Genomic DNA, 22,931 nt, shown 5'->3' on the forward strand with positions numbered 1-22,931 from the left:
CATGGGCCGTTCTTACAGTGTTCTCCCTGTACACTAGGTCAGAACTGTAGGATAAATAAAGAGGGCATATAAAGAGACAATGAAAGCTCTTACAATATTCAATGATTACATTTCTCTAAAACAGGCTATAGGTTCCATACACACCACCAAGTCGGAACAGTTGGCAAAATAAAGAGGGAAAAATAGACCAAATTTTTAGGGTGAGGCACTTGGGCTACTAACAGTTTACTACACAACATCAACTTAGTATTACTTTCTTAGCTACAGTATGCACACCTCTCTGGCATATTACATCATTTATGTAGAAGGATAAAATACCTTTTTTGGACTCGTTGTGCTGTGCTCACTTGAACAAGAAGATGGCATGGCGGTCCTTCGTCAGCAAATTCTGTCATCAAAGTCTGGCATTCTCTGGACTTATGGTGCTTCCAAGACAACTGGGAACTTGGAGGGGAAAAACAGGTGGAATCATGATGATGTCAGTGCTCTTCAAGTAGCTCTAGAGAAAGGCCCGACTTCCTGATTTACAATTCCGAGTTGGATGACCATCCAAAATGGTTTTTTCCCCAGTCGGAGCTCGTTTCTTCCCCGAGATCCCAGTTGTCTTGAACTCACTAAAGTCAGAATTCCCAGTTCTGAGTAACAGTGGTTTTGAGCGCGGCAGAAGTTATGCTGGATTGACAGCATGGCCAATGTTGAATGTTTATCATTTTAAGCTTGGAAAAGAGATCCTTAAACTCATACTTGGGACCAGACAGCCACTCCAGTGAATAGCAGGCTAGTGATTGTTTTGCAATGCTTGCAGTTAGCCACTTATTCCTTCCAAACAATTCATTGTTGAATTTGCAATTTCCAACTTGTTGTGTAATGTTCATGTCCAATGGCCGATGAGCACCGATACATTTGATCGTTTCTCTTCATTATTTATCTTAATTTGACAAGGATTAAAAAGGATTTGCTAGTTGATTGTCGACTTCACTCATGATGATGACTGCTAGCTAAGATTTTGAAAGTATGATGTTGACATGATCAGTCCAATCAAAGCTACTGTACATATAACGTGATTTGACTTAATTTTATCTGTGGCCAATGACCTGGAGTCTTCTTGGATGGGCACTTCTAATTTACCTCTATGGCAGCACCCAAGGGGCTTGAATTTTCAAGCTCTACCCTTAGATTTGGCAGTGACATTGTGTCCCCATGAGTGACAGAACACTGAGCCAATCATGGAGTAACTAGAGAACATTACCAACCCATATGCTCCATATTTTCTGATGGCTGTCCCACCATCACAGAAAGCACTGATCTCCGCTGAAACACCTGCATTTTGGAGCTGCCTTACTCAAGAAAACAAAAAATAGACTTCTGTGCCACCAATCCCACATGAGGCTTTATTAACTCAATTATTTTTTAATATATTTTTTACATTGTTTGCAAACTGATATGTGACACGTATCAATGCCAAATTAACATGCTTATTTTTTACTCTGCCCCACCTGCCCTGAATGACGGGTCGTCACTGGCGTCTATGAATAAATTAATTGGTGCTTTCTAAAGAAGACTGGCAGGCGTACCTCATGAAGCTGGTAGAGAATGCAAAGCTGTCATCAAGACAAAGGGTGGCTACTCTGAAGAATCTAAAATATATTTTTATTTGTTTAACACTTTTTTGGTTACTACACGATTCCATGCGTTATTTCATAGTTTTGATGTCTTCACTATTATTCTACATACAATGTAGAAAATAGTAAATATCAAGAAAAACCCTGTCAATTGAATCAAAATTGTTTTGTCGAGTATTGTCACATCATTGTCATATTGTAATGCTTGTTTCAGAAGGTTGTACATGGAGAATATTTGACAGGGAGGAGTTTATGAATAGCCTGACAATGAAATAGTCTGCAGGATTTCTTTGCCCATGTCATCTACAGTTGAAAAACAGTCAAATTATAATAGGTGGACCATGATAAATGTTCTAACAACTGTCAAATTTCTGTAACTGCAGTGGACTGAAATGTGAGATGTGAATGCAATATAAAAAGAACATTCATCTCTTTAAATATAGTAGGCATTTGTGAAGAATATCAATTTACCTCACTAATTTATAAACACCATGTTCTTATAATCAAGCACTGACAACCCTCATCTATAATTTCTGTGGAAAGAAAACATCCTACAGTGATACTGTATGTCTGTCTCTCTGTGGCCATGTGTCTGGGGTGAATTTCAGGGCAAAAGGAAAGACATTACATTATTATGCTCAGAGCTCCCTCTAGTGGTCAATATGGACAAATCCCTACTTATAAGAAACAATTTTTCCTCACTTATGTTGGAGACAAAATCCTCAATTCACTATAAAGTTCAAATTTAATGTGTATCATCAACTCCCTATGAGTAGCTTGGCATAACTTCACCACTTTCAAGTATTTGTTTATCGTATTATTCTTTGGAAAGTTGTTTGTAAAAGCAAAACAAAAAAATCTGGACCTTTTTCAAACAAAATAGAAACGAATAGAAAACAGGACAGAACCTAGGAGAAAACAGGACAGGAACTAAGAGAAAACAGGACAGGAGTTAAGAGAAAACAGGACAGGAGCTAAGAGAAAACAGGACAGGAGCTAAGAGAAAAGAGGACAGGAACTAAGAGAAAAGAGGACAGGAACTAAGAGAAAACAGGACAGGAACTAAGAGAAAACAAGACAGAACCTAGGAGAAAACAGGACAGGAACTAAGAGACAACAAGACAGAACCTAGGAGAAAACAGGACAGGAACTATGAGAAAACAGGTCTAAGAGAAAACAGGACAGGAACTAAGAGAAAACAGGACAGGAACTAAGAGAACAGGACAGAACCTAGGAGAAAACTAAGAGAAAACAAGACAGGAACTAAGAGAAAACAGGACAGAAACTAAGAGAAAACAGGACAGGAACTAAGAGAAAACAGGACAGGAACTAAGAGAAAACAGGACAGGAACTAAGAGAAAACAGGACAGGAACTAAGAGAAAACAGGACAGGAACTAAGAGAAAACAGGACAGGAACTAAGAGAAAACATGAAAGGAACTAAGAGAAATCTAAGAGAAAACAGGACAGGAACTAAGAGACAACAGGACCGAAGCTGAGACAGTCACACCATAAGGGATCATTATAGTAGTTTATGATGAAGAAGCCTAAACAGCTGGGATCCCTCTCTCTCTAGGCCACTGACATAATGTGGCGATGTTTCTAAACAAACACATGCATCTTATATTATTAGTATTTTTTATTAACTTAACCATTTTATTTTAAAACAAAGATGAGCGAAATAAACCTCTAATCTTATCTGTAGCTCTGGTGTGCATAGAGATGATTCTAAATATTTATCGTAAGGCTGTTAAATCATCCGTCTTATCCACTTAACTCCCTTGGACTTACGGTCATACCTGTGTGGAGCGTTCTGTATGCGGGGCCACGCCCCTATTGCCCTTGCTCTTTACTGTTGGTCATACTGTATGGACCAGAAACTCTGTGTGCCTCCCAAATGGCACCCTATTCCCTATATAGTGCACTACTTTTGACCAGGACTCTGGTAAAAAAAAGTAGTGCACCAATTAGGCAATAGGGTGCCATTTGGGAGGCATGCAGCCTAGCTCCTCCACTCCCTTGCTCCGACTGTTACTATGACCATTTTATCAAATGGAATCCACAATGCCTGTCATCTCTGCTGATATACTTTGCTGTACCAACCCTTTTTATAACCCCTCTCTTGGTAATCAGACAAACTACAGTAAATCACCATGCTGACTGGTGATCTACTGTAAAAGATTTTAAAAAATGAGGGTCCACCTCTGATTTATCTGAAGTTGCGATCCATGGATCTGAGCGGTCTGTCTTCGAAAGTGTGGACTCTGAACAGTGAAACTGCCGACGTACCTAATCATGTCAGATAACCAAGTATCTAGAGGACGTTATTTCCTGTATCCATTTACAGGGAATTCTTCTTGAGTGGGAGACTGGACAGAATGGAAAAATACTGCAGCTGGAAAGCATCATATGTCTTTGTGCTCAATGTATGTGTTCAACAAGGAAAGCAGAAACAACATGTATCAGAATTATTATCTTCTTTGCGTATTTTATTACTTTTGGGGGGTTTTGTGGGATTGGTGGCACAGACTGTAAGTAAAAATACACATATGACAAAGTTAGACAAATCTAAACATGTCACATTCTCACATGTATACATACACTGTCAACCTCTGCATTACCGCTAACTACACACTTCACACGATCACAAATTAAAATAGAATCTACCTACTTCCCTGTCCCTGCACAGTCACACTGTTACAAAAGATGTGGCAATTACAGAGGCAGTAGGCTGAGGAACTGTGAGTCCCATTATAAATATCGGTGGTATAAATTACAGTTTGAACTAAATCGCATACAGATGAAATCCTTTCCAACAGTAACATTAGCACCAACAGCAGGTTCAGACTACACTTCTATGTGGTAGATACAACAGAACTAGACCATAAATCACATATATCATCTAGAAAGTCATTTTGAGGAAATATTCCATCATATAGAATGATCAAGCATGTTAAATTAAATATATCAAAACAGGTCAAATATAGCATAGTTTACATACAGTGTCATTTGTAATTGTATACAAATCCATTGCATTGTACTGTACAGTGTGAGGACTAGGAGGCTCTAGAAGCCAATCTTTTCCTCATACAGAGAGAGGAGCAGCAGGATGCCCCAGCCAGACAGCAGTCCTAAGTTCTGGAGCAGGAACATGAGCCAGGGCCTACGGTTGTCCGCATGGATCATGGTGGGGAGCTGGGAGGAGAAAGAAGCAAGACAATCCACTGCATTTAACTCCTTGCCCAAATATAGCATATTAACAGAGAAAGATAGGCATTAGGGCATTGATGAAAGACATAGGAGCAACCGTGCCATAACTAGGGGTCAGAGCTCTTCCTGGTCAGGTGACATAGCCAGGAGACACTTAAGGCCCAAGTCATAATTGGGCTTCCAGGGGAAAATGTTGTCCGAAGTTGCAACAATAACCAAGAAGGGTCATTTGAACAATTTGTGCGATAGACTCTCATTTGAAGAGAAACCCAAAGAAGTGATTCCTCACAGCCTGTTTGAGAATGTGGTAAACCTAGTGTACTAACCATATCAGCCAGACCCACATACAGGAAGAGACCAGAGGTGATGGCCGCGATCCACTGATTGGTGGCCAGGTCAGTAGAGACGGTGAGGGCGATGTAGAGTCCGATGAAGGATGTGAGGGCACTGCCCACATTCAGCATCAAGGCCTTCTTCACTGACAACCCGCTGTGCAGCAGGATTGCAAAATCACCTGGGAGATGTAGGACGGAGAGGTTTAAAAGGGACGTCAGTGATAAAAATGGAGGTCTTAGGTTGATGCCATTGGAGGGATTGTGTGAATAGGAATCTGTATGGAGAGAGAAGATGTGGCTAATCATCTACCACTACTACTCATCCAGTCTAACACTTGACTGTTTGAAATGAAAAAATATTGTCCAGAAATCGAACATAATTTTACACACACACACACACACACACACACACACACACACACACACACACACACACACACACACACACACACACACACACACACACACACACACACACACACACACACACACACACACACACACACACACACACACACACACACACACACACACACAAATTGATATAAAATAAACATCTGAAGTACTAATGTGGCTGGGTCTCATTCCCTAAAAACCTCTTTCAACATGACCAACTAGAGGCATCAGTCTACACTCACCCAGTTCGTGAGGCAACTCGTGACAGAACACAGCCAAAGACGTGGCAAGGCCGGACTTCCAGGAAACAGAAAAGGCCGCTCCGATAGCCAGGCCATCGGCAAAGTTATGTATTCCGTCCCCTATGGTGACCATGTAGGGTAGCAGACGCTGTTCTAGTGGAGGGGAGAGACAGAAGGGAAACTCAGAGAGAGGCTGAGTCGTCTAAAGAACTAAAGTCAAATTTGGCTATTTTTAATCATGTGTCTAAATTCATATATCACAATGACAGCATTATTGATTAGCCAATGGCATTAGGCTGGAATACAGAATACAGATGTAGGATCTTAATTTGACCAGTTTCTCACAACAGGAAAAGTATCCTGTAAGCAACAGGAAATATGAATAATTGTGTGGATTATAAAAAATAAAAATACAATTGTTGTAGGGGTTGATACATTGTTAGTTAGGACAAATCAAGTCTGACATTTTAAAGTGGAAATTACTAACTTTAGAAGTCTTTTTAAACCTTAAATTTACTTCATGTTTGCATTTCCTGCAAGAACAGGGTGATCAAATTAAGATCCTACATCTGTAGGAACCAGTGGTGGGAAAAGTACTAAATTGTCATACTTGAGTAAAAATAAAGATACCTTCATAGAAAATGACAAGTAAAAGTCACCCAGTAAAATACTACTTGAGTAAAAGTCAAAGTATTTGGTTTTAAATATACTTCAGTATCAAAAGTAGATGTAATTGCTCAAATATACTTAAGTATGAAAAGTAAAAGTATAAATCATTTCAAATTCTTCATATTAAGCAAACCGGATGGCATAATTAATGTTTTTTATATGTACTTATAGCCACAGGCACACTCCAACACTCACATATTATTTACAAACAAAACATTTGTGTTTAATGAGTCCGCCAGATCAGAGGCAGTAGGGATGACCAGGGACGTTCTCTTACTAAGTGCGTCAAATGGACCATTTTTTTTGTCAAAATGTAACGAGCACCTTTAGGTGTCAGGGGAGGAAAAAAGTCAAAAGTACATTATTTTCTTTAGGAATGTAGTGAAGTAAAAGTTGGCAAAAATATAAATAGTAAAGTAAAGTAGAGATACCGCAAAAAACTACTTAAGTAGTACTTTAAAGTATTTTTACACTGGTAGGAACTGGCAAGCTAGCAGTTATACTGTAGAGTGACTACAACTAAACCATTGAATATTGTGCTTGAATTGTTTATAAAGATTACATAAAGGATGATGTCTCGTTTTAATCATGTCAGATAAATAAATTGTTGTCACTGTTGATATTATCATTACAATGATATGACAGGGTGTTTTTGGGTGCATCTGAAGCTAAAATGTTGTACCCCTGCAGTAATGAATCCCTGTATTGCTGTTCCTCATGTAATTGAACAAAGCTCTTTGGTGCACATTACTCTTTGTCACGCTAAATGTGTGTAATCATTGACGAAACTTGACTCACACAGTAAGTTCACAGTATATCAGCTTTCCAGTGAACGCCCTGACTGTCAGACCCTGACCGATATTTAATCTCTTCCTTACAGGTTGTATGATGACCTGGGTTGTCTATCTTACCTCTTGAGCGCTGGTTTGGTTCTGGAAAGGCTTTCTCTGTGTCCTCACTGTGCTCACTTTCAACCTTTTAGGAACAGAATTTTACAGAATTATAACATCGGAATTACAGCAGGTGTGAACAAGTTAGTGGAGGACAAGGTGTTCAGAGACACGGATAGTAAAGACTACATACTGTGTCAGGTAAAAACACAGCTTTACTAGGATACTGGCTGATCAGTCATGGACCTCTGACTCAGATCTCCAAGAGAGCAGATAGTGGGTTTAGAACGTCACAGGTGTGTCTGTGAATAAGTGGTACAGAACCTACCAGGTCAGTCTGAATAGGTGGTACAGAACCTACCAGGTGTGTCTGTGAATAGGTGGTACAGAACCTACCAGGTCAGTCTGTGAATAGGTGGTACAGAACCTACCAGGTGTGTCTGTGAATAAGTGGTACAGAACCTACCAGGTGTGTCTGTGAATAAGTGGTACAGAACCTACCAGGTCAGTCTGAATAGGTGGTACAGAACCTACCAGGTCAGTCTGTGAATAAGTGGTACAGAACCTACCAGGTGTGTCTGTGAATAAGTGGTACAGAACCTACCAGGTCAGTCTGTGAATAGGTGGTACAGAACCTACCAGGTGTGTCTGTGAATAGGTGGTACAGAACCTACCAGGTCAGTCTGAATAGGTGGTACAGAACCTACCAGGTGTGTCTGTGAATAAGTGGTACAGAACCTACCAGGTGTGTCTGTGAATAGGTGGTACAGAACCTACCAGGTGTGTCTGTGAATAAGTGGTACAGAACCTACCAGGTCAGTCTGTGAATAGGTGGTACAGAACCTACCAGGTCAGTCTGGGAATAGGTGGTACAGAAACCAGGTCAGTCTGTCAATAGGTGGTACAGAACCTACCAGGTCAGTCTGTGAATAGGTGGTACAGAACCTACCAGGTCAGTCTGTGAATAAGTGGTACAGAACCTACCAGGTCAGTCAGGTGGTACAGAACCTACCAGGTGTGTCTGTGAATAAGTGGTACAGAACCTACCAGGTCAGTCTGTGAATAAGTGGTACAGAACCTACCAGGTCAGTCTGAATAGGTGGTACAGAACCTACCAGGTGTGTCTGTGAATAAGTGGTACAGAACCTACCAGGTCAGTCTGTGAATAGGTGGTACAGAACCTACCAGGTGTGTCTGTGAATAAGTGGTACAGAACCTACCAGGTCAGTCTGTGAATAGGTGGTACAGAACCTACCAGGTCAGTCTGTGAATAGGTGGTACAGAACCTACCAGGTCAGTCTGTGAATAGGTGGTACAGAACCTACCAGGTCAGTCTGTGAATAAGTGGTACAGAACCTACCAGGTGTGTCTGTGAATAGGTGGTACAGAACCTACCAGGTCAGTCTGTGAATAAGTGGTACAGAACCTACCAGGTGTGTCTGTGAATAAGTGGTACAGAACCTACCAGGTCAGTCTGTGAATAAGTGGTACAGGCCCTACCAGGTCAGTCTGTGAATAAGTGGTACAGAACCTACCAGGTCAGTCTGTGAATAGGTGGTACAGAACCTACCAGGTGTGTCTGTGAATAAGTGGTACAGAACCTACCAGGTCAGTCTGTGAATAGGTGGTACAGAACCTACCAGGTCAGTCTGTGAATAGGTGGTACAGAACCTACCAGGTCAGTCTGTGAATAAGTGGTACAGAACCTACCAGGTCAGTCTGTGAATAGGTGGTACAGAACCTACCAGGTGTGTCTGTGAATAAGTGGTACAGAACCTACCAGGTCAGTCTGTGAATAGGTGGTACAGAACCTACCAGGTGTGTCTGTGAATAGGTGGTACAGAACCTACCAGGTCAGTCTGTGAATAAGTGGTACAGAACCTACCAGGTGTGTCTGTGAATAGGTGGTACAGAACCTACCAGGTGTGTCTGTGAATAGGTGGTACAGAACCTACCAGGTGTGTCTGTGAATAGGTGGTACAGAACCTACCAGGTGTGTCTGTGAATAAGTGGTACAGAACCTACCAGGTGTGTCTGTGAATAGGTGGTACAGAACCTAGGTGTGTCCAGGTGGTACAGTGTCTGTGAATAGGTGGTACAGAACCTACCAGGTGTGTCTGTGAATAAGTGGTACAGAACCTACCAGGTCAGTCTGTGAATAAGTGGTACAGAACCTACCAGGTCAGTCTGTGAATAAGTGGTACAGAACCTACCAGGTCAGTCTGTGAATAAGTGGTACAGAACCTACCAGGTCAGTCTGTGAATAGGTGGTACAGAACCTACCAGGTGTGTCTGTGAATAAGTGGTACAGAACCTACCAGGTCAGTCTGTGAATAAGTGGTACAGGCCCTACCAGGTCAGTCTGTGAATAAGTGGTACAGAACCTACCAGGTCAGTCTGGGAGATGGACTGCTTGTTATTTTTCTCCTGCAGGTACATCTCCAGGACTTTACCATGGTCACAGTGATGGGGCTCAGACTCCTCCTGGAAACACAATGGCACAATGTATCTGTCTGGGCCCGGAACATCACAACAAAGAACATGTACAGTTGAAGTCGTAAGTTCACATACTCTTAGGTTGGGGTCATTAAAACTCGTTTTTCAACCACTCCACAAATGTCTTGTTAACAAACTATAGTTTTGGCAAGTTGTTTAGGACATCTACTTTGTGCATGACAAGTAATTTTTCAACAACTGTTTACAGACAGATTATGTCACATATAATTCATTGTATCACAATTCCAGTGGGTCAGAAGTTTACATACACTAAGTTGACTGTGCCTTTAAACAGCTTGGAAAATTCCAGAAAATTATGTCATGGTTTTAGAAGCTTCTGATAGGCTAATTGACATCATTTTAGTCAATTGGAGGTGTACCTGTGGATGTATTTCAAGGCCAACCTTCAAACTCTGTGCCTCTTTGCTTGACATCATGTGAAAATCAAAAGAAATCAGCAAAGACCTCAGAAAAAAATTGTAGACCTCCACAAGTCTGGTTCATCCTGGGAGCAATTTCCAAACGCCTGAAGGTACCACGCTCATCTGTACAAACAATAGTACGCAAGTATAAACACCATGGGACCACGCAGCCGTCATACCGCTCAGGAAGGAGACACGTTCTGTCTCCTAGTGATGAACGTACTTTGGTGCGAAAAGTGCAAATCAATGCCAGAACAATAGCAAAGGACCTTGTGAAGATGCTGGGTGAAACAGGTACAAAAGTATCTATATCCACAGTAAAACAAGTCCTATATCAACATAACCTGAAAGGCCGCTCAGCAAGGAAGAAGCCACTGCTCCAAAACCGCCAGAAGAAAGCCAGACTACGGTTTGCAACTGCACAAAGATCGTACTTTTTGGTGAAATGTCGACTGGTCTGATGAAACAAAAATAGAACTGTTTGGCCATGATGACCATCGCTATGTTTGGAGGAAAAAGGGGGAAGCTTGCAAGCCGAAGAACACCATCCCAACCGTGAAGCACGGGGGTGGCAGCATCAAAGTGCTTTGAGAGACTAATCACCTCCACCCTACCTGACACCCTAGACCCACTCCAATTTGCTTACCGCCCAAATAGGTCCACAGACGATGCAATCTCAACCACACTGCACACTGCCCTAACCCATCTGGACAAGAGGAATACCTATGTGAGAATGCTGTTCATCGACTACAGCTCGGGCATTTAACACCATAATACCCTCCAAGCTCGTCATCAAGCTCGAGACCCTGGGTCTCGACCCCGCCCTGTGCAACTGGGTACTGGACTTCCTGACGGCCACCCCCAGGTAGTGAGGGTAGGCAACAACATCTCCACCCCGCTGATCCTCAACACTGGGGCCCCACAAGGGTATGTTCTGAGCCCTCTCCTGTACTCCCTGTTCACCCACGACTGCGTGGCCACGCACGCCTCCAACTCAATCATCAAGTTTGCGGACGACACAACAGTGGTAGGCTTGATTACCAACAACGACGAGACGGCCTACAGGGAGGAGGTGAGGGCCCTCGGAGTGTGGTGTCAGGAAAATAACCTCACACTCAACGTCAACAAAACTAAGGAGATGATTGTGGACTTCAGGAAACAGCAGAGGGAACACCCCCTATTCACATCGATGGAACAGTAGTGAAGAGGGTAGTAAGTTAAGTTCCTCGGCACACACATCACAGACAAACTGAATTGGTCCACTCACACAGACAGCATCGTGAAGAAGGCGCAGCAGCGCCTCTTCAACCTCAGGAGACTGAAGAAATTCGGCTTGTCACCAAAAGCACTCACAAACTTCTACAGATGCACAATTGAGAGCATCCTGGCGGGCTGTATCACCGCCTGGTACGGCAACTGCTCCGCCCACAACCGTAAGGCTCTCCAGAGGGTAGTGAGGTCTGCACAACGCATCACCTGGGGCAAACTATCTGCCCTCCAGGACACCTACACCACCCAATGTTACAGGAAGGCCATAAAGATCATCAAGGACAACAACCACCCGAGCCACTGCCTGTTCACCCCGCTATCATCCAGAAGGCGAGGTCAGTACAGGTGCATCAAAGCTGGGACCGAGAGACTGAAAAACAGCTTCTATCTCAAGGCCATCAGACTGTTAAACAGCAACCACTAACATTGAGTGGCTGCTGCCAACACACTGACTCAACTCCAGCCACTTTAATAATGGGAATTGATGGGAAATGATGTAAAATATATCACTAGCCACTTTAAACAATGCTACCTAATATAATGTTTACATACCCTACATTATTCATCTCATATGTATACGTATATACTGTACTCTATATTATCTACTGCATCCTTATGTAATACATGTATCACTAGCCACTTTAACTATGCCACTTTGTTTACATACTCATCTCATATGTATATACTGTACTCGATACCATCTACTGTATCTTGCCTATGCTGCTCTGTACCATCACTCATTCATATATCTTTATGTACATATACATTATCCCCTTATACACAGTGTAAGACAGTAGTTTTGGAATTGTTAGTTAGATTACTTGTTGGTTATTACTGCATTGTCGGAACTAGAAGCACAAGCATTTCGCTACACTCGTATTAACATCTGATAACCATGTGTATGTGACAAATAAAATTTGATTTGATTTGAAAAAATCATGTTGTGGGGCTGCTTTGCTGCAGGAGGGACTGGTGCACTTCACAAAATAGATGGCATCATTAACAAAGAAAATGATGTGGATATATTGAAGCAACATCTCAAGACATTAGTCAGGAAGTTAAAGCTTGGTCGCAAATGGGTCTTCCAAATGGACAATGACCCCAAGCATACTTCCAAAGTTGTGGCAAAATGGCTTAAGGACAACAAAGTCAACAAAGCCCTGACCTCAATACTATTGGGCAGAACTGAAAAAGCGTGTCCGAGCAAGGAGGCCTACAAACCTGACTCAGTTACACCAGCTCTGTCAGGAGGAATGGGCCAAAATTCACCCAACTTATTGTGGGAAGCTTGTGGAAGGCTACCCAAAACATTTGACCCAAGTTAAACAAGTTAAAGGCAATGCTACCAAATACTAATTGAGCGCATGTAAACTTCTGACCCACTGGGAATGTGATGAATGCGATAAATCATTCTCTCTACTATTATTCTGACATTCTTAAAATAAAGTGGTGATCCTAACTGACATAAGACAGGGAATTTCTACCAGGATAAAATGTCAGAAATTGTGAAAAACGGAGCTTAAATGTATTTGGCTAAGGTGTATGTAGACTTCAGACTTCAAATGTTTCTACGGGTGATAGCTAACAATTCTCACATTTTGGAACCAGAAAGACCTGAAATATCTTTGAACGAAACATTGCACTTTATTAAAAGGTGTATTGCAAGTGTGCGTGTGTGGGAGTTCTTTTCACCATGGATCCACCAAACCAGTAAGCTGACAGAACGGAGGTGTTCAGTAAGGAGATAAGGTTTAGAAACCTTCTGAAATGGAGAGGTACCACCTGGTCGTGTCCAATAAGAACCCATATTTTTGTTGCCTGTTGCAATACATTTTCTTACATCGTGCCCTACTGAACACAGCCCAGATGATAGACACTACTTACCCCATGGTGATGCAGGGAATGGTGATGGCTGTCCTTATGAGTGGTGATGATGGAGAAGATAGTCTCCATGAGATAGAAGCAGTAGATGCCAGCCATCATCACCAGTATCTTACAGATGTAGTCTGGAACCTCCTCTGAGTGGCTGTGATCTGTTCCTTCACTGTGAACATGGAGGCCTAGGAACTGAACCAACAGAGGAAACACAGTCACAACCCAGTCTGACAGTCAGCCCAATGACAGCCCAATGACAGTGTTGCGTAGCTCTTATGAAGGCAGGTTCAAGTGAAGTGTAATACACTACACAAGACCAAATACTGGCGATGCAAATCAACCTGTGCAGGGTCCATTAGTCTGAAATGACCTCCTTCACTCACTACTGACAGATGAAAGTCTAGAGTGGAGACCAGTACCTATCCACCATATTGCTTTAACCAATCAAGTCCTCTAAATAAGTGGTTGTGAAGGAGAGGAAGATAAGAAGTCATGTCGGACCATTGGGACACATTGTTATGTTGCTCTTATCATTGGCTTTGTAATAACCTAAAGTTCCCTGAAGGAACAAGGGGCCATTTCTCCGTTTGCCCGATCTGAAGGTGTCGTTCTTGTTCCTCACATCGTTATTATTTGACACTGTAGAGGGTGACACAGTGTGACAGCCTGCTAATACTTCGCCCTGCGATGTTGACATGATGGATCTAAATGGATTGAGCTGCAGCAGCAGGAAGTATCCCCTTCAGACTTCTGCCCTGGGGGAAATAAGGCTAGGAAGCATCAGATGGGACTACTGTATGTGTTGCTCTGACTTGTCTCTCAGACATCTGGCTGATCATTGGGTCGCACTGACATTAACCACAACACTTTAATGAAGTGTTGAGGAGGAAGAGGTCTGGCTGGCTAGATAAGTGGTTTTCTTTTCACATTGGACATTCCAGCAACTATGATGGATGCATAACCAGGCCAGTACAGTGCAGCTCAGCTTGAATCAGCTGGGCTCAGTGATGTGGATATGGTAATGTGGTGCTCACCATAGGCAGGAGGTGCAACAGGGCGTCCCCAGTGAGGGAGCCAACGGCCAGGCTGACACAGAACTGGATGACGAGCTGGAAAACACTGCTGCAGGAGGTACACAGCAGGACCATAACGCCAACCAGGGCGGCCAGACAGATCAGCAGATTGGCTATGGAGGCATACACAAACTCTGTGGGGAGAGAGAATTAACATTAAGGTGTTACAAATATAATAACAGTGCCAGACTCAAGCCAATCAGTCAGTCAGTCAAGCCACAAAAGGTCTGTTAGATAATACAGTAAACATTGTGTGATTATGCTTGAAATAGGCTCTCGGCCGACCCGAATGCAATAGGCTCTCGTCCGACCCGAATGCAATAGGCTCTCGTCCGACCCGAATGCAATAGGCTCTCGTCCGACCCGAATGCAATAGGCTCTCGTCCGACCCGAATGCAATAGGCTCTCGTCCGACCCGAATGCAATAGGCTCGTCCGACCCGAATGCAATAGGCTCTCCGTCCGAATGCAATAGGCTCGTCCTACCCGAATGCAATAGGCTCTCGTCCGACCCGAATGCAATAGGCTCTCGTCCGACCCGAATGCAATAGGCTCTCGTCCGACCCGAATGCAATAGGCTCTCGTCCGACCCGAATGCAATAGGCTCTCGTCCGACCCCGAGGCTCGTCCCGAATGCAATAGGCTCGTCCGACCCGAATGCAATAGGCTCTCGTCCTACCCGAATGCAATAGGCTCTCGTCCGACCGAATGCAATAGGCTCTCGTCCGACCCGAATGCAATAGGCTCTCGTCCGACCGAATGCAATAGGCTCTCGTCGACCGAATGCAATAGGCTCGTCCGACCCGAATGCAATAGGCTCGTCCGACCGAATGCAATAGGCTCGTCCGACCGCAAATGCAATAGGCTCGTCCGACCGAATGCAATAGGCTCTCGTCCGACCGAATGCAATAGGCTCTCGTCCGACCGAATGCAATAGGCTCTCGTCCGACCGAATGCAATAGGCTCTAGTCCTACCGAATGCAATAGGCTCTAGTCCTACCGAATGCAATAGGCTCTAGTCTTTTTGGACTAGAGCCTCAACTTTTGTGATTTTGAATTTTGGATTATATATTAACAAACAGAGGAAATGTATTTCTGCATAGTCAGTGTATAATTCCTTTATCATTAAAAAAATTAACAGGCAGGAATGAGTGTTGAATATAGTGTGTACTGTAGCAATCAATAGATCAATGACGAGCACACAATGCAGAATCACAGTGGCTCGGACTGTAGCAGTTCACTCACTCTCTGTGGTGCTGAGCTGGTCTGATGGTCCAGTGGGGGGAGAGATGCTGTTGCAGGCACCACTGAGGAGCTGCTGGACCAGGGCTGGGCTGAGCCGGGCCACGTCAGACCTGGACAGGCTAGATCCATTCAGCCCATGGATCTTTATCAGCTCCTCCGGGCTGAAACACGTCTACGTGGAGGAAACAGGGCTGAAACAAATGGATCACTATTCCCTTTGCAGTGCATAACTTTTGACCAAAGCCCATTGGTCTATTCTTTGAATTGACACTCCTTGTCGCTAACTGATTAACTGACAGTAAGATGTCATTGGGCATTCAAAGTGGGGACCAATATATTACAAGTAACATGTTATTATCCCTCAGCAGTGTTCCTTCTCATTCAGATTTCTCTAATATAGACATTACCATGGAGAGAATCCTACAGCTGCCAATAGCTCAGGCCATCAACTGCACATCTGAGGCTCATTGGAGATGCAGCGGACACCAGGGGTTTAGCAGTCTGATAATGAGTCACAGTGAAGGAGCCTGTGTGTGTGTGCGCATCGTTAAGCCCCTGAAGGTCTCTTCAGGAGATTGGAGCGATGGCCTTGACCTAATTACAGACAAAGCCCCGTGGTGGTTGAGAATAACAATTACCAGTTTCCAGCTGCTGATGTTCCTATGGTGGTACCCCTCCTCATGACTCGTCCTGAAGGCATCACCTCCACTTCGACCCCCCCGACCCCTGCTAACAGTACTGTGGTCACTATGGTCATGGTCAACGTGGTCATCGTGACCATGGTCATCGTTGTGTCCCTCTTGATCTCTATGATCGTGATCCTCTTCATGGATTCCACCCAGTTGCAGGCTCTTCATAAGGCCTTCCAGCTCTACAGAGATGAATCACAATGATATGGTTAGTTGGTGGTAGAGTATATTAGGCCATTGAGGAACAGTAATATGCTGGTAGAGTATATTAGCAGACCATTGAGGAACAGTAATATGCTGGTAGAGTATATTAGCAGACCATTGAGGAACAGTAATATGCTGGTAGAGTATATTAGCAGGCCATTGAGGAACAGTAATATGCTGGTAGAGTATATTAGCAGGCCATTGAGGAACAGTAATATGCTGGTAGAGTATATTAGGCCATTGAGGAACAGTAATATGCTGGTAGAGTATATTAGCAGACCATTGAGGAACAGTAATATGCTGGTAGAGTATATTAGCAGGCCATTGAGGAACAGTAATATGCTGGTAGAGTATATTAGCAGACCATTGAGGAACAGTAATATGCTGGTAGAGTATATTAGCAGACCATTGAGGAACAGTAATATGCTGGTAGAATATATGCTGGTAGAGTATATTAGACCATTGAGGAACAGTAATATGCTGGTAGAGTATATTAGCAGACCATTGAGGAACAGTAATATGCTGGTAGAGTATATTAGCAGACCATTGAGGAACAGTAATATGCTGGTAGAGTATATTAGCAGACCATTGAGGAACAGTAATATGCTGGTAGAGTATATTAGCAGAACCATTGAGGAACAGTAATATGCACCATTGAGGAACAGTAATATGCTGGTAGAGTATATTAGCAGACCATTGAGGAACAGTAATATGCTGGTAGAGTATATTAGCAGACCATTGAGGAACAGTAATATGCTGGTAGAGTATATTAGCAGACCATTGAGGAACAGTAATATGCTGGTAGAGTATATTAGCAGACCATTGAGGAACAGTAATATGCTGGTAGAGTATATTAGCAGACCATTGAGGAACAGTAATATGCTGGTAGAGTATATTAGCAGACCATTGAGGAACAGTAATATGCTGGTAGAGTATATTAGCAGACCATTGAGGAACAGTAATATGCTGGTAGAGTATATTAGCAGACCATTGAGGAACAGTAATATGCTGGTAGAGTATATTAGCAGACCATTGAGGAACAGTAATATGCTGGTAGAGTATATTAGCAGACCATTGAGGAACAGTAATATGCTGGTAGAGTATATTAGCAGACCATTGAGGAACAGTAATATGCTGGTAGAGTATATTAGCAGACCATTGAGGAACAGTAATATGCTGGTAGAGTATATTAGCAGACCATTGAGGAACAGTAATATGCTGGTAGAGTATATTAGCAGACCATTGAGGAACAGTAATATGCTGGTAGAGTATATTAGCAGACCATTGAGGAACAGTAATATGCTGGTAGAGTATATTAGCAGACCATTGAGGAACAGTAATATGCTGGTAGAGTATATTAGACCATTGAGGAACAGTAATATGCTGGTAGAGTATATTAGGCCATTGAGGAACAGTAATATGCTGGTAGAGTATATTAGCAGACCATTGAGGAACAGTAATATGCTGGTAGAGTATATTAGCAGACCATTGAGGAACAGTAATATGCTGGTAGAGTATATTAGCAGACCATTGAGGAACAGTAATATGCTGGTAGAGTATATTAGCAGGCCATTGAGGAACAGTAATATGCTGGTAGAGTATATTAGCAGACCATTGAGGAACAGTAATATGCTGGTAGAGTATATTAGGACCATTGAGAACAGTAATATGCTGGTAGAGACCATTGAGGAACAGTAATACAGTAATATGCTGGTAGAGTATATTAGCAGCCATTGAGGAACATTAATATGCTGGTAGAGTATATTAGGCCATTGAGGAACAGTAATATGCTGGTAGAGTATATTAGCAGGCCATTGAGGAACAGTAATATGCTGGTAGAGTATATTCGGCCATTGCGGAACATCAATATAAACTCATTATCCAGGCTTCATGGGGTGATAGCATAGGGTTTGAGGGTAACATTAACATAGGTTTTGAGGATAAGATTAATAGCATCATGGTAAATGAATGATCAACTATGTATTGCACAAGATGGATTAATGAGTGGGTTGATGTTACAGTAAAGTATTACACATTACAGTGTAATAAAACTAAACAGTGCAAGGAAAATGATTCATACTCAATCGCGATAGTAGTTTGTTATGAGGCAATATTACACCACAGACATTTCGTACCAATAGGAATAGTTGTTTCTTACTGTACCATGTATGGTAATGTTGTCAGAACCGAAGGAGTTGAATATGAAATCCAGAAAGAAGTCCTCTTCAGGCAGTGATCTGGAAGTCATGCAGTCACCTTGCAAAGCACGGTAAACTATGTATCCAAACATCACATCCATGTTGTGTGGGACACCATCATTCATCTCCTCCAGGATGTCTTGACCAGTAAGACACTGCTAAATGACCACCACAACAAGGGACAGACATACACCGTTGAATAGAATATAAATATTTTGTTGGAACAAATCTACTCAAATGAGTTTGTTAGAAAACAGGTCACTGTTGCTAACGGTAGTTCGTTGGGTTTCTATTGCACAACCTTAGAAGGTACAGTATATAAAATGTGTTGCCATTCTTATTAACACAGCAGCACCAACCTGGTCGTACCGCTGATCGGGCTTGTAGTACTTCTTCAAGTTATGGAGCAGTGTCTCTATCCCACTGCTCTCCATGTCTCCGTGTCCATCCCCATGGTCATAGCCTGTGATCTCATGGATGAAGTTGTCCGTCTCGCCCCCCCACCTCCCTGCCCTCACGGCAGAGCAGGCCTCTGAGGGAGAGCTGAGGTACAAACAGCATCCTGCCGCTACTCTGAAGAAGCTCTCCTTGTGAAGGAGACCACCAGTGCTGGTGAAGTTACCCACCAGCTGGTCTACTGACTGCACAGAGAGGCACTAGAAAGAAGCAGGGTGGCTTCAGTGTGGCATGTAGATTATTTATCTACCCAGTACAAATATATGCCTAATTTATGAGAGAAAACCAACGTAGGGTCTTGTAAAGTCAGTAATTATAACCACAAAGCTAAAGGAGTTTAGGTTGGGTGAATGCGAGACATAAAAATCTAATTTTCTGATCTTTGACAGCTATTCTCTGGCTTTTTGAGTCAGGACATACAGTGACTTGGCCTATTATCTAACAGATTATTCTGTAGAGTCTACCAGAAGTCCAGAACTGATTAGTGGTGCTGGAGGCTAAATGCTCAACTGGAGAAACAGAGAAAAAAAAATGTCTTGACACACTTCAAGTCAGATGCACATTTCTTTAAAAAGTGGCTGAGCTCGATGAAGGTCGACTGACCGAAAGCTCCGTATCTATTAAAAATAAATGTGCATCTCACTGGAAGTGTGCAGAGATTTCTTCGTGATTCTCCAGCATCATGACCGTGTATGAGTAAGATCTCAGGCCATTGTTGCATTAGCAGAACATGCTGATTAACTACTTATCATTAGTGTTAGTCCCAAACATGTTTGGCCAATCTATAACACATCTCTCACATAGCATGTGACAGAAAACTTCCTCTACATGGTCACAAGGGCAGATTACACCTGCCACGGTAAAGTCCAAAGCCTTCAATGTCTGAACAACAGACAAAATGTATTCAAAAAAATTGATGTGTACATGTTTTTCTACTGTAGTCAAATTAAACCAAAATTAACACTTGTTGGAGTACTTGTGGTGCAATGGCATGATGAACAGAGTCATTTATTATTATTATTTTTTACATTGAATGTATTAAATTATGTAAAACAAAATGCCCAATCATTTAGACGTTTAAACAGGCTGCACAGTAAAAGGGTAATACAACCACGATATATATAAATATTTATTTGTTTTACACATAAGCCATTTAAGTCAAAGCCATTGCTATAATCTATGATAATACCCTAACACATGGAATTAGTTAAATATTGATCAGGGTGTTTTACATCATTGGTAGAACTTAATGATTTTAATACATACAGTTACACAAATCTGCTACAAAACTATATGCAATGCTGACGTCGTGTATTCTCTCTATAAAATACCTACATAATAATAGCCAGAATCATTACTATTATCATATAATTATTGCTCAGTTCTCACGATATATGTGTCAATAAAAAAAAGACTTGGTTCGAGACTGGTCAATAAAAAAATAATAATACAGATTTAGGCTTAACAAGCTAGGTCTGAAAAAGCACTATGACAAATGTACAGCGCTGTATTCCATTGTGTGTAGCGCACGGCACAGTAACAGGTGCAGATTGGACCTCGACCTTTCCTAAAACCAAGTTGAAGCGAGTGTAAGAAAAACGTTACCTTTTCACACGACACACCAGGGCACTGCACACGCTTCTCCAACAGTTTGAAAAAGGAGCGAACTGACATTTCATCCAGGTATTCCTCTCCTGGCGACACGAGCTCCACCACTTTCCCATATACATCCACAGGTGAACCCCACGCATAGCTGAATAGGTTCAAACTCAGACATAGGAGAATAACGGGAAAATACATATATATAGTTTCCATTGTTCTATTCAAATATAAATCCTCTTTAAAAAATAAAAAATAAAAGTGCAAAAACAGTGAGTTTATAGAAAGAGATGATTCCGAGTGGCGCATATGCAGTCCACACACGGTTTTAAGTTCACCAAACAGCTATCTATAATCAGCTAAGTTTCAGATTTCCTTGACCTGTTAGCTCGCCTTTGATTGGTCCAGAGGCGAGTTGCGCTTCACTACCAGTCCATAAATAGGAAACCATTGCAGTTCACCTGAATATGGGGTACAGGTCCAAAATCACCTGTCTTCAATGTACACTCAGCATCAGCTGACATAATGGCAAGGGTTATGTCAATAAGACATGTTGCTAAGAATACAGGCAAAATATTTGTGCCAACTGCCAAGTGATTCACTTACATCCTCAATGGTGACCAATACACTGATGACCCTTTATGGGAATTTTTTTCTGCCTGCTATCTCTCCAGTGGTAAAGAAATCTAATCTATTAGCTAACATTCCCATTTACTAAAAGATTGTGTATTGGGAAAATTAATAAACATGATGCAACACTAACCATTACCGACAGCGTAAAAACAAACGCATTTCTACAGAACCTTTTTGTAAAAAATGTACACTGTTACATTAAATTGATTGATATATTTTTTGAAACAGCCAACATAGTGGAGGACGTTGACTGATGAATCAATTCAGAGGCCCCATTCTCCATGTATAATCATTCTGTGGGCTAAACGTACTTTCCATGGACGTCATTCAACATATGCACTGACCGTGTGACTGGATGAAGGGGTTTCATATTTAGGACCAATACTTGTTCCTGACCATGGCTAAGATTAACTCCTGGCCCTACTCAACTTTTAATACATTTTGCAGGATGAAATCTCTTCAGATGCACCATGTTGTTTTCAAGAGTGTCCCCCCCCAAAAGTTTAAAAGACAGGTCTGAGAAAGAGTAGCTTGCTCATACAGGTCAAAGAGAACTGGGTAAGTTTATGATAAAGGTCATCCTCTCGCCCAGCTGTTGAAAAAGTCCATCTAAACCTCTTCCTTAAGCCTGTAAAAAGAAACAGCCAAACATATCTTGTTATCTAGGCCAACGCAGTTTAATCAGACATACAATACCTGGAACAAAATCTCCCAGGAGGCAGTAGTCTCTCTCACTGCTCTTATACTCTGAACATCAGGCACATGAACAGATAGGGCCCTAAGGGTGCTGGAGCACTGCCTCTTTTGCCTTCCTATGAAAATAGTGCCATTTTTTTTGGTACTAATGACTTTTTATTTAAAATGTTGGTCGCTTTTCTCTGTTGTAACTTTAAAAATGCAACCAATTGCCCCAAAAACATTTCGCGCCATCAGGATGTGGCCGGTGACACCGTTTTTTGAAAGGCCAATAACTTGAGAACTTGACTGCTGACATGCAAGACATTTTGTAACTCTATTAAGTGGACTAATGAAAACAAGTCCAAAAGATAGTTGGAGTAGAGTTACTCTTTAAATGTTTTTTAAAGATGGACTTTTGGAGCAACTACTCAATTTAACATTTGTATAAAATGTGGATAAGTGTCTAATTCTGCAGAGAGAGAGAGCTTATTGAGATGAGAGCATTGCTCCCTAATGAATTCTCTGTTATGCAATTGGATCTGAAGTTGTAGTTTTTTTTTGTAGTTGGAGAGAAACAAAGAAATATGCTAATTGCACCAAAAAGAAGATTACATTTGTAAATATACTTTTGTAGCAACAGCTTGAAAATATTGAGTATGGTATGTTATTGTAACAAAACAATAGAGTTACAAAATGTCTGTATTGTAAGTTTAAATCAACTTAAAAAGACAT

General features: G+C 42.0%; 1 protein-coding gene across 3 annotated transcripts; it reads right to left on the reverse strand.

Moving 5' to 3' along the window:
* Positions 1-4,081: 4,081 nt before the first annotated feature.
* Positions 4,082-21,250, reverse strand: LOC135551761 (zinc transporter ZIP4-like). 3 transcript variants are annotated; one of them, XM_064982974.1, is made up of 12 exons: positions 20,895-21,250; positions 19,193-19,489; positions 18,799-18,988; positions 16,381-16,613; positions 15,743-15,914; positions 14,460-14,632; positions 13,435-13,617; positions 9,752-9,847; positions 7,385-7,448; positions 5,805-5,957; positions 5,158-5,345; positions 4,082-4,816 (listed from the first exon to the last, which is right to left on the reverse strand). In XM_064982974.1, exons 1-12 carry the CDS (start codon positions 21,195-21,197, stop codon positions 4,688-4,690), a joined length of 2,181 nt encoding a protein of 726 aa, XP_064839046.1. In that variant the 5' UTR covers positions 21,198-21,250; the 3' UTR covers positions 4,082-4,687. The 3 variants fall into 3 exon arrangements, with proteins under 3 accessions (XP_064839046.1, XP_064839045.1, XP_064839047.1); XM_064982973.1 differs by having other exon boundaries at positions 18,799-18,991; positions 20,895-21,249; XM_064982975.1 differs by lacking the exons at positions 9,752-9,847; positions 13,435-13,617; positions 14,460-14,632; ... (3 more) ...; positions 19,193-19,489; positions 20,895-21,250 and adding an exon at positions 8,211-8,219.
* Between the last annotated feature and the right edge of the window lie 1,681 nt (positions 21,251-22,931).

Source organism: Oncorhynchus masou, chromosome 13 (genome assembly GCF_036934945.1).
Source record: "Oncorhynchus masou masou isolate Uvic2021 chromosome 13, UVic_Omas_1.1, whole genome shotgun sequence".
NCBI classification, from domain to species: Eukaryota; Metazoa; Chordata; class Actinopteri; order Salmoniformes; family Salmonidae; genus Oncorhynchus; species Oncorhynchus masou.